The sequence below is a fragment of the Aptenodytes patagonicus genome, chromosome 6, assembly GCF_965638725.1.
Source record: "Aptenodytes patagonicus chromosome 6, bAptPat1.pri.cur, whole genome shotgun sequence".
Classification (NCBI taxonomy): domain Eukaryota; kingdom Metazoa; phylum Chordata; class Aves; order Sphenisciformes; family Spheniscidae; genus Aptenodytes; species Aptenodytes patagonicus.
In genome coordinates, this window is record NC_134954.1 from 57,255,104 (window position 1) to 57,268,294 (window position 13,191).

At 40.4% G+C, this 13,191-nt stretch overlaps 1 protein-coding gene across 6 annotated transcripts in view; it reads left to right on the forward strand.

Annotated features, from left to right (window-relative positions):
• The window catches only part of ITGB6 (integrin subunit beta 6), a 53,000-nt gene that overhangs the window by 35,942 nt on the left and 3,867 nt on the right, over positions 1-13,191 (forward strand). For all 6 annotated transcript variants that reach the window (XM_076342783.1, XM_076342782.1, XM_076342781.1 and 3 more), the window contains 4 exons: positions 359-581; positions 3,808-3,905; positions 9,165-9,284; positions 11,360-11,526. In XM_076342783.1, the coding sequence (XP_076198898.1) occupies positions 359-581; positions 3,808-3,905; positions 9,165-9,284; positions 11,360-11,526 (608 nt within the window). The remainder of the gene's footprint in view (positions 1-358; positions 582-3,807; positions 3,906-9,164; positions 9,285-11,359; positions 11,527-13,191) is intronic.

Genomic DNA, 13,191 nt, shown 5'->3' on the forward strand with positions numbered 1-13,191 from the left:
AAACAATGGGAATAGCATTAAACTGGCAGGAATCAGCAATGAGATTGTGCTGAATAGATGAAATTACGCTGCTATAAATGAAAGAGGATTTACCCATTAGGTTGTGCACTGTTGGGAGATAAGGTCTGTGTGGAGGACTCCAGTGAAGAGAATGGAGCTGCAGTGGCTTACAGCCAGCCTAAGCGAAAATATGATCCTCTGGCTTAAAACTGAAAATGCTGGGGGAGGAAGAAGGGTGTTTAAGAGTGAGAAGAGTTAGAGAGGGAAAAATACCTGCTATTAAGGAGAATGATTTTAAAGGGCATCATTCAGATTCTTATTAAGAGACTGATTTGAAGTATAATAAATGTTTTTCCAGGCAATGGTGACTGTGATTGTGGGGAATGCATGTGCCACAGTGGATGGACTGGTGAATACTGTAATTGCACAACTGACATCAGCGCCTGCATTGCTGAGGATGGGACGCTGTGCAGTGGGAGAGGCGAATGCGTCTGTGGGTCGTGTGCTTGCACCCATCCGGGGGCTTCAGGCCAAACGTGTGAAAAATGCCCTCTCTGCGGTGACCCTTGCAGTTCCAGGCGGTAATGTACTGGTTTTATGTCTCTGATGTTTGTATCGTCCAGGTATCTATTTCCTATACTGCCTCAGCAGTGTGCTTACTGCCGCTACTGTAAATTGGATTTACAGACCAGAACCCAAGAGCTTCTTTGCCCTTTGAGAGGGGTAGTCATAACTCATACATCAACCGTTTATCAGCATTTCTCTTGTATGAAAGAACTTTATGGAAAACAATTTAATCACCTTCAAGCAGCACAAGTAAAACATCATGCGTCCACTGCTGTCCCTGGCTGTACAACTAATCGGAGTGGTGGCCTTATATGATAGCATCAGACAAAAACAGACAAACCTCCTTCCAGTCCACAGTACAGAATGAAAACATCCCGGCATAGCTGCTACAGCAAAAATGAGGACTCACAGAAAAATTTAGTATTTGTATTACCGTTCTCACTGTCGTGGTTTAACCTCAGTCGGCAACTGAGCACCACGCAGCCGCTCACTCACTCCCCCCCGCTGGGATGGGAGAGAGAATCGGAAGGGTAAAAGTGAGAAAACTGGTGGGTTGAGATAAAGACAGTTTAATAGGTAAAGCAAAAGCCGTGCACGCAAGCAAAGCAAAACAAGGAATTCATTCACTCCTTCCCATCGGCAGGCAGGTGTTCAGCCATCTCCAGGAAAGCAGGGCTCCATCACGCGTAACGGTTACTTGGGAAGACAAACGCCATCACTCCAAACGTCCCCCCCCCTTCCTTCTTCCTCCCCCAGCTTTATATCCTGAGCATGACGTCACATGGTATGGAATGTCCCTTTGGCCAGTTTGGGTCAGCTGTCCTGGCTGTGCCCCCTCCCAGCTTCTTGTGCACCTCCAGCATTCTCAGTCGGTAGAGCACGGGAAGCTGAAAAGTCCTTGACTGGTGTAAACACTACCTAGCAGCAACTAAAACATCGGTGTGTTATCAACATTGTTCTCACCCTAAATCCAAAACACAGCACTGTACCAGCTACTAGGAAGGAAATGAACTCTATCCCTGCCGAAACCAGGACACTCATGCATATGAATTAATAAGGTCACGCTGTCTGCTCAAGCTTTAACACACGTGCAAATTCATAGTCTAAGTTCAGTTAATCTTGGCTGAATTAAAGAGGCCGAACTATGATAAACTAGGTCATAGTCTGGGGATGAAATCAGTGGGTAGCTGTATGTCATGTATAAGTCGATGATAAATTGATTGTAAATGGTGAAGTGTCTTCTGTTCACTGAGCATACAAAATTTATGTAGCTTTCCTGCTGTGATGCGTGGTGTATGCTACGGTGCATGATAGGAAAAGCAACCAAAAATATGTGTGACATAAAGCTGACCACCCTAAGTACACCCTTGCTTATGTTTGTATTACGTGAGCTCTTGCAGGGCTAAAGTCAGTCCAAAATGAGCAGGCTTCAGCAGAAATTTAGGCTAGAAGTTGAATTAGGCTTCACAAAATACGTGTTATTAATGACCCTGGTTTTGCTTGCTGAGCGCCGAGTCAGTGTAAGTTGCATTAATGTTTCATGACAATGTCATGTCTACTTGTTTAGAGTGGAGGCCCGTTTCTCTTCCATACCAGCTCTCCGCCACTGTATTTTCATGCCTGTCATTGCAGTCTACAAGATATCTGAGATGAGAAGCTATTCTGTGGCATGTAATTTAATCGTCATTTATGTTAGTGCTAAAGTGGACCTACAAAACCAAGCCAAAGTTTGTTCAAAGCTTTAAGTAAAGAGAGCTTCTGCATGCAATTGCTCTAAACATGAAGGACCATGCTGCTGCTTTGCTCTGCCCAATTTGGCAGAGAATAAGAAATATAAAGTTACATGTTGGGCATTAGATTAGCGTATTAAAACATGTATATTGTATGCAGCGTTAGATCTTTTCTCTCTGTTGCAGTCACTTCCCTTGCTGAAACACAGGGCAGGGAAAGTCAAAAGAGAGAGAGCATTGGGAATACCTGGGTAGGGTAACCAAGAGAGCTGAAAGACCAGGTCAGAGGGGATTGAGATTAATGGCTCGGCAGCTGAGAAAAAGAGTGGTGGTATGAGAAACATGGCAAATATGACAAAACCAACACCACCACTGACTTTGTCTCCATGAGATAGAGGCTATCCCATTACCCGCTCACTTTTACTATTCACCATCTCCAGAGCGAGTGGTAAGGTCATCTCCATCCCATGAAGATAATCTCAGCAGCCTCAGCATATTCCCATGGATATATGTAACTCAATGCAACAGGAGATGGCCAGGGTTTTTTTGGATGTGTTGTTGCAGTTCTTCTCTTCCCTGTTCTTTAAGCAGTCAGTCCTTCAGGTTACTTCTCAAGAGTCTCAGCCCCTCAATCTGGCTGAAGCTATCCGTGAAGAATCAGCAAGATACATTTTGCTGATACATCAAAAAGATACATGTATCAGCATGTAAAAGAAAATGTATCAGCAAGATGAATGTTGATACATCAAAAATGTTCATATATTAAATCTGTTCATTGTTTCCTTTTTCCATGAACGAACTCTGGATTTATTAAAATCCTCATTGAATTTCTGGGAAGATTTTCAGAGACTTCTAAAGGAATTGGTTTAGACTCTGTGTTTTTAAATAATATTTCTGTCATTCCACCATTAAATAAAGTAAATGATTTTCCAGTAAATTGCATTAGTGTAATTAGCATCTAAGTAAGTAATTCCCGAGACAAGTAATCACATCCAAGAGACATCTGTAGAGACACCTGAATAGTGTTTTAATACGTTATTCAATAGACTTTCAACAAAGGAAGACATAGTAGGTGCCCCAGCCTGATCTCTCTGAAGTTGATTTCAGATATTGTTCATCTGATAGGCATTCCTTCAGCTGGTAGGTAGTGTGAGCTTAGTTCAGGATATTTATTTTTGAAAATCAATGTTATGTGTGAGTAACCCCATGTCTTTGATAGACCTACATGAATAATGTTGCCTGGGGTTCTGTCTAGCAGCTAATAAGCTGGGAGAGAAAAGAGGACAAAAGAGAGCTTATCCACAGTACATTTATTCAGGTGGGGTTTTTTGGGTTTGGTTGGGATTTTTTTTTGGTGGCAATACCTATCGTATTTCTGAGAACTACTGTATCCATAGCACAAGACCTTTTGTTTAGCTTCTTTTTAAAATGCAGATGCATACATACTGGCTTTTATATTGTTCCTTTGTGACAGGCAGAGATTGATGAGCCGCTAAATTATTTTCTGCAGGAGCTGTGTGGAATGTCACTTGGCTTCCGATGACAAGTCACCAGGAGAATGCAGTGAAAAATGTAAATTGGTTGATGCAACCATCAGCACTACAGAGGGTTTGTACACTCAGTCTTCCTTTTCTGTGTGCGCGTGATTAGTGATAGTTTCCACTTACAGTAATTTTATATTTGAAAGTAGCCTTGTTTTTCTGATGTGGAATTATGGCAGGGATCCTAAGGCAATTGCTGCCTGTCTGCGGTTCTTCTGTGGTAAGCTGGAAATGCAGATCAGGGCTGGTATTACCCCTCCAGGTTAATTAACTCATTGGATCATGCCTACTTTCTATGCAGTCTATGTAAGAAAGGACAGAATTTAATAAATACCAGTCCCTGCAAATCAGTGGCTGATGAAAGCCCCTGAGGTTAAGTCACGCCTGCACCATGAGTTCCAGTATGGCTTCTTTTACCATACAGATGCAAAACCTGACTCCAGTCCTTATGCAGACTCTTGATTGCAGTCGGCAACTAGACGCAGCCCTTTAACCTGTGGCAAAGATGTTCTGCTTCTTGTCAGGTTTTACGGAGACATTCCTAGTATCCTAAAGGCTAAGCAGATCTTTCAGTTGCTCGTTGTAATTCAAAACTGCCCTTCATCAATGGGAATTTCTGGAATAGGAATTAACCTTGAATAAAACAGTACTCTCAGAAAAAAAAATACAACTTTAAATGAAATACTACGTCAAAGTCCTTTTCTTTCCTGTAGAGGAAGGTGCTTGCCTGTACGGCAGGCAGTCTGTATTTATTCTTATGGCAACTCTAACCCCAATCCTATGGTAAAATGCAATTGTTAGGTGAGGCAGGACATAGGTGCATTATATCCACACCACAGATGTAAACATAAGCATTAAATCAGACAAATGTAAAAGTTAAGATGACAAGTCTTATGAGGAGCGGCTGAGGGAACTGGGGTTGTTTAGCCTGGAGAAAAGGAGGCTGAGGGGAGACCTCATCGCTCTCTACAACTACCTGAAAGGAGGTTGTAGCGAGGTGGGGGTCGGTCTCTTCTCCCAAGTAACAAGCGATAGGACGAGAGGAAATGGCCTCAAGTTGCGGCAGGGGAGGTTTAGATTGGATGTGAGGAAAAATTTCTTTACTGAAAGAGTGGTTAAACATTGGAAGAGGCTGCCCAGGGAAGTGGTTGAGCCACCATCCCTGGATGTATTTAAAAGACGTGTAGATGAGGCGCTTAGGGACATGGTTTAGTGGGCATGGTGGTGTTGGGTTGACGGTTGGACTCGATGATCTTAGAGGTCTTTTCCAACCTTAATGATTCTATGATTCTATGATTCTGTACTGCAGAATGCTGTGTGCACGTCTAAGGATTGTGCCTGCAAACTGTTGGAAGCCCATCCAGAGCTGCACGCATGCATAAATCTCACTGATACGCATCTTTCAAACAAAGCTACACCTTTTGTTTTTGATGACATTACTCCATAATATTGAGGTCAAAAGTTGCAAATATTGCCCTTGTAAGGAAAACTAATCTTAATTTTGTATTTTTATTAAAATTATTATTATGCTTTGCCTTTCTAGACATCAGTATTTGTTTATAAATATAAAAATGTCTTTACAAGCTTCAAAAACATATGAGCACTTTTATTGTATCTGTGTAGTTAGTAAAGTTTTCAGGTTGCTATTGCCAGATGGCAGGTATTTGTAGCTAGGAATATATAACACATTCTACTTTCAAATATAATGATACTAATCAAGAGCAGGAACAGTCACTTGTATGGCTGTGTTCCCACACACACAGGTCACAGGAATATGAGCGTGACAACATCACCTCCTGTTCCTGCTTATTTCCTTTTCTTCATGTCCTGTGCTTCCCTGATTAGGACTGTCAGCTAATTCTTTAGATTTAAAATTTTTTTGCAGCACTTACAGCAACTGCTGTAGTGAAGGCTGGATTACTGTTCCCACCCTAACCCCTCAAAAAAAAAAAAAAAAAAAGCTTGTTGCAAACTGTATGTCATCTTAAATGCTTGTGTAATAGCTCAAAGGATTGGTTTTGGCATGGAGATAGCCTCATTAAGAAGTCCTGAGGGGAAAAAGAAAATCTTGAAGATAATAGCAACAAAAAAAATCCTAAAATCAAGACTGTATTACCTAAACAAAAAAATTTTTGAAAGTGGTATAACTAGACGACCACATAATATTTAAGACAGATTATTGAGCAACTTCATATGGTAGCATACTGCTTCTTTCTGGTTTATATTTCAGTTTCTTTAATGCTTCAAGGCTTTTTGAAAACTAGAAATAGCTCTCGGTTAAATAAAATATTAGCACTTAAAGATTTACGTTCTCTTTTGCATGCGCACGTTGCAACACAATGACTGGAACTGTGGAGCAATAAAAAAAGCATAGGCTTTACATTTTCCTGTTTCCTGGGAATGCCTGTTCTAGCCTCCGAGCCGTGCCTTTCACCTCCTCTGCTTCGGTTCTGTGGGTGCCGGGGGTTTCTCTTCCTGCTCCCCCGCAGCAGGGTCACTGGGGCGGCCACGGTGCGGGCAGCCTCTCCGCCTGGGGATCCAGCAGGGCACGGGATGGCACAGCAGCTCTGGAGGTGCTGATGGCTTCATGTTTACTGGGCCTATCTCCACGGCAGGCACCGCTTTTGAATATTTATTTTTATCCATTTTTAATATTTGACTATTAACTCGGGCTAATCCCCCCTTTAGCAGATGGGTGTAAGAGGAGCCCTTGTTGCTCTACTTGCTACCCAGGAGGAATCGCAATTCCTAAAAAGCGGCTCCTGCCACCACCCCACCACAAGGCACCAGGCTGCTCCTGCCACAAGCCCAACAGGGACAGTTACACTTGCCTTGGAGAAACTGAGTTTTTCCTACCCCGTAGCGTTGACACCACACAAATTCCCAGTGCAGCAACGAAGTAGATGTTGGAGCCTGAATAAACCTCTGTATCAGCGCTGCTCTGTTGTTCTGACTCAAAGTGAGATGAAACTGTTCAAAAAAAGCATTTTGTTGAGCAAAAGACAAACAAGAAAGGGCATAGCAAATTTAAATTTGCAGTCAATTTTTTGTTGTTGAATCTTTTATCTAAGTATCTGTTAGGAAACAGTCTTTCGCACTTCGAGGCTCCAGCTTGCCACTGTTACCTAATTCTTCCAGTGCGACTCCAGGGATTTCAAATACCATTGAAATTAATGGAATTAGGCTGCAGGCAGAAGTGGGAAAAGTATGATGATTCACTGCAGAACGCAGAAAATGGCACACATGTAAATGACAAGAGTTTACCTACCTAGGCAAATTTTTGTGCTGATGAACTGAAAATAATCTATGCAATAGTCTCTCTTAGTGATCCCTCATCCTAAAAATAACATCAGAGAAATAAAACTAGTAAGCGTAAGCTGGATTCTGAATAGCTTGAACTGGCATCTTTGCTTTTATTTCTACATCCTTGCGCATAATCAGATTTCTGCTCCCCTTTTATGGTCTTAAATTAAAAATTACAGTTTAAAAATAGCTAACATATTTGCAGTTACTGCCTTCTGGATGATATTTGGACTATGCCTGCAAGTTTTGCTCTGCCTTCAGGATAGCTAACAACTACCCTTTTCCTTCTTTTTTTATTTAAAAAAAGCAAGCTAATATCCTTTGGATCTGCTTGCTTAAAAGAGTTGGGAAAAAACAAATATTGCAAAACTTGTGACAGTGTTACTGGAATTGTGACCTGGCAATGAGGGCCATTAATTCAGTACATTCAGTCTGCAGTTTGTGGGCCCTCTAACAAAAGCAAATCTTGTTAAATCAGCAAGTCTTTTCTGCCTGTCACCTTGATAGATAACACATTGCTCTGCCACCAAGGACAGGCAACAGGTTAAATACAAGATTATCACAAATCAAGAGCATGTTTCCATTAAAATCCAACCAGATGTGATTCTCTTTTTACAACAAGCAGAGAAAAGGACTGTAGGGTAGTCAACTATTAATACTTTCATATTTTCTATGGTCTTTAATAGTGTTTTCTGTAAGACCAAACCCTATGATAATAAGCAATATGAAAAGAAAAGAAAAAAAAAAGAAAAAAAAGTGAGCACTTATTTCCTTATGTATCATAGGTTTCTTTGAAATCCATATTCCTCTCTGATTCCTACTTTATATTTCATTACTCTTCATATTAAAGTTTGAGGTCATAAGAGTTTTAGCACAGTTGCCCATGAAATTTCAGTCAGAGTTTTGAATGGGTAAGAAATAATGGAGAGTGACAATTATTTTTTAAGAAATGTTTGAGAAGCTTACTGTTTTTTCTTACCTCTACAAATAAAACCTGAGAGGTTTTTCTAAAAATGTATTGAAAAGCACACCCAGATTTCCAGTGCTATTCAAATCATGGGTTATATGGAAACAGAATAAATGTTCAGCCCCAGCAGTATTATTGCACACAGTTATAAGGTCAGATATTTTTGCTCTGTAAAAATATTATATAATGGTTACGCTCCAAATTACGGCATTTCTGGCTCTGGACCTGTGGTCTCAATTTTTGATCGTCTTATTTGCTTTATATCATCCCTCACAGTCAGCTTCCTCCTGTCTCCCTCTTCCCTTTGGATGAACTTTTCTCAGCAGAAAAGGTTTCCCAGTTAGGAATCATCTGGGGAAAAAAAAATGCATTAAGTTTTTGTGCAGATCTACATTAAATGGAGAGACAAATAAATGGGGGCAGACTGTCATTTCAGGTCACTTTTTATCTGCTTCCTCTGGAATCACATTACAAAGATCCCAGAGTCGCAGTTTTCTGTTATTAATCTGTATTTACTGTTGTGACAGTACTGGACACGCTAATCTTTGAGAGGGCTATTGTGGAAGAAATAAATGGCAGCCCTGTTAACAGTATCCACTGCTGTTTGATGTACGTATATCTACTTCTGAAACATAATCTAGACGTGGTAGGAGTAGCTGTAAACCAAAGAGAACATACTGTTTACTTTGTCCTATAATTGGGGACTACTACATTTCCTAGACAGCTGGTGGTTACGCATCTTGGAAGCACTTCCAATTCATTGAAATTCACAGTACGCTAGCTTAATAAGGTGCACTAGATGGTCAGTGCAGACTGACAACACCCGGATCAGTTGTTCGGAAATATAAATGAAAAATCAGAAACAAAACAAAGCTTGGGTTGGAAGAAAAGTCATTAAATTTAGTAGAAATTCTGAGGGTATTTCTGCTTTCGTCTTTCACTCTTTACCATCCACAGACGAGGCTGTGACAAACATGATGCCAGCGGTCTCTCTTGTTACTACATGTTGAGTTTCATTTGATCTGATGAATGACTTTTTTCCCCTTCCCTCTGCAGATTATTCAGAGGATAAATCCATTCCCTGCTCTTTGCGGGGGGAAAATGAATGTATAACCACATTTCTACTGGCTATGGATGACCAGGGAAGAACAGTCATTCATAGCATAGAACAGAAAGGTAAGCAGTGAATGTTGCTTTTTCTACATGAATTTAAAAACACAGACAGGGTGAGCTATCTGGAAGCTGAGCTCTCTTAAGCAGCACTGCACCTCCTTGGCTTTGTAGCTCTCCTCTGCCCAGCCAAAAGAGCACCTCCTCAAGTACTTATTTAATGCGGTAGTAAAATAAATATGTGGCCTTTCATGAAAGATGGGCAGAATGATCCCTGGGCTGCAAGAGCAAGTTAATTTTTCTAAAGCCCTGTGCAGTTTAAGATGATGATACCAAATGTCATTTGCATTATATGAGAAAACTATAATTCACTTTGAAATGACGTATATTTCATAGATGAACAAATATCCAAAAGACTATCTGATTGGGTATACCTGATGAAATTCTAAAATATATTTATAATTATGTTTAATGTTGCAGTATCATTAAGTTTTTAATATTTTGCATAACTAACAGATATTCAACAGATCTCTTTATATCCTTTCATTCAGCATTACTTTGTTTACTGTTGTTTCACTACCGATTTTCATAAAAGCTCCTAATCATGTGGGACAGGAGAGAACACAGATACCACTTCTCAGCTGCCAAACAGTTTAGTTTCCAGGCAATAAAAATGCCCTTTTTTTTTTTTTTGACACACCCAGTGTCTCAGTGCTAAATGTTAGTTACGTTTTAGGGAAAGCCATGCAGATTTGTAACCTCCTTCTGTCGGCACAAATGGCATTTACGTTGTTGACCCTTTGTGTAGCCTTTCTCTAGCATACATGTGAGAATGAAAGTGATTTCACTGCACAAAAAAGCAGCTTCTACCATAAGAACAGTAGTCTGGTTTTGTATAGGTTACTATTACAGCAAAGATGGTTGTAGTAAAGCTAGCATTAAAGCAGCACATCCCTTTTTAAACTACATCCCTAAGACTCAAGAATTTAAGGGTAAGATTTTATCTTTATTAAATACATTACTATGCATTTTAAGTAGATCTGGGGGAAAAAAAGGGTGAAAGAAATATCTTAAGGAAGGCACAGTTCATTAAACGCTGCGTAGTGGCTCTCCCACAACTCTACAATAACCAGCTTCGCTGTCATCTGCTGTTCTGCTCCTGGGCCTTGAAACTATTGTGCTGTGGTGGTTGCGATGCATGCGAACATGAACTGAGATGAGACCTTCAGAAATGCTCTAGAAGTTGATTTCATTTGTGGAACCAAAGTCAAGATGGCACCAGTAGCCAGAGCACTAACCCACTGCTCAAACCAGACCCCTCAGAACTAGTTAAAAGATGACATCAAGCAAAAAAGTACTGTGAAATACAGTCACGTAAGCCAAATAAGACTGAAATTAATTTTTCAATGTCCTTAAACCATGGTTTAGCAGAAAATTTTGTAAAACAGTAGCATTCACCGACTTTCATGAGCAATACTTTTTAATATTAAAATAATCAAACTTCTTTGTGTTTTGGCAAAGTAAAAACTTCAGTTTCAATTTTGACTCTCCGAAATATTGTATGATAAAATTTATTGCAGAACTTGAAATGCCAAATTCCTTGAAATTGTTCAGTCCAACATTTTCAGCAAGTCTAATGGATTTTTTCCTCATTGTTTTAATGACTGAAATGCAGTTTCCTCTATTTTCTCAGTATCATTGGTGACTTTACCCTGATACAAATCTCGCTAGAATCTTTTCCTCTGCAACACACTGAATACCAGTTAACTGAAGCTTCAGCCGTAACATTGTAAAATTCATAATCTTGTCAACTCAGCCCTGTTTTTTAGAATTATATTGACACTGATCTGAAAATAATTTTCTAACTTTTCTCTTCAGAATCTGGGTCTGTATCCAGCAGCTTCTAATCGACATGGTAAAAGAGCAGTGGGAGAAGTTAGCAATTAATTTTTTTAACATTTTAATGCAATATTTTTCAGCCAGTTTCACAAACCCTTTAGCAAGACAGCAGGAGGAAAACTACATGGACTTGAAGGAAAAGGCATGCACAGCTCGCAGCCCAGCATGCCTCTTGGCTGTTTTTAATTGCCTAAAATGTATTGATTGGGTATCCATGGTCATAATTGATTTTGTTTCCACAGATTGCCCACAGCTTCCAAATATCCCAATGATAATGGTGGGTGTCACCCTTGCCATCCTTCTCATTGGCATTGTTTTACTTTGCATATGGAAATTACTGGTGTCAGTTCAAGACCGAAAAGAGGTGGCCAAGTTTGAAGCAGAAAAATCAAAAGTTAAATGGCAAACGGTACGTCAAATGCATTGATTTTATATGAGGTTCTTTAATTTGGTTGCATGATGCACAACTGCCTTTAAAATTCTGTGTCTTGGTTTTGTTCTTTTAAATTGATAGATTTTACTGGTAGGTTTTCACTACATTTAGTATTCTATAAAGTAAACTCCCGATTTTTTTAGGGATGAAAAATAGCTAGAGTTTGATCTCCTGGTTTAATTTCTTCCACATGTAAAAGCATGTAGGTAACATTTTTTTATGAGTTGTTTTTTAATTAGTACCTCGCCTTTGATTAATCTTAGCAAAGTTGTTCGCTGCCTATGTAATTATCAGAGGTGTACCCCTCTTCCCAGAAACAGAGCCCGTTTTAGAAAAGAGGGATTATTGATGGCCTCTGTCATGATGGGAGCCCACTCACACAGAGGAGCAATGAATGTAAGCTGTCCAAAATGTAGCTAAAAGGACAGAGAAATTCAGGCTTTATCTTCTATCTATAGCTTGCGGATGTCTAATGCAAGCTCATAACACATTTCCTTTTCTTCTTTCCTTTCTGCCCTTGACTTTTTTGCTCTTCTGCAAAAGCTTTAAGACTTCTGAGGCTCTTTGAAAAAAAACGTGTTGAGTAAGCATTTCTGGTGGGTGTCAGGAGGACAGGCGATGTGCTGCTGTTCACCCGTCTCCATTCTTGTACAAAGCCCTGTGATTGCAACATTTCTGCAAGGATGGACACTGCCGGCCTTTCAGCTTTTGAGATGGGAAAAACCAGTTACTTACAGGGAAGGCCACTTGAGAATGCTTTCTTAATCCTTTGGGAGAGCTACCTATGGTAAGAGAGAAGGGAAGGATACACTTGACAGAAGCATTTTAATTTTCTTTTCTGTGGCAAGAGGAAATGATAGGAAGGGAACGATGAGAGGCCAGGATAAAAGGCCCGGGTGGGACTTGCCCTTCTGCCAATGCATGGTAGTCTGTGGAGCTCGAGCAGGAGGACCGTGACAAGTCCTACCTCACTGCTGAGGCACTATCTGTGTTTTTTAGAATGGTCCAACCACAACATCTGATCCACAAATTATATCGGACATATTTGATAAAGTATGGTTCGATGATGTGCATTACTCTAATCTGGGAGGCAGATGTGAGGGGAATCGTGTTCCTGACCCTGGTCTGGTTTGGGCTGCCTCATATAGACTGGTCTCAATGTCAGTGGCTTGGAATATAAGCGAGATGCTGAAGGCTATTTTAAAATGATCAAAGGTACGAAATTACTTCCGCACAAAGAATAGACCGCAAGTCCTCACTAGGGAAAAGAAATAGCGGGAGGAGAGTGTGATATTGGACTTTAAAATTATGACTGGGGAAATTGAAGATGGGACATTTGTTCACTGACTTTTCCCACACAAGCACAGTGAGATAGCAGGCTCCAAAGAAGACGAAAAACATCGTTACACAACACTTGGTTAAGGCATAGGATTTATTTCCAAAGATATTCTAGATGATAAACATTTGCATGGATTCAAAATGTCTATAGACAAATCCATAGAAGGAGGACATCCTCTCTGACCCAGGAGGTTTGTGAAACATGTGTCAGCTTTTCCACGGACAGCCTGCATCGCCCGCTGTTGGGAATGAATTGCGGGGCCAGGCAGATGTCTGGCCCGAGTTTCTCACAAAGTAGAGCAC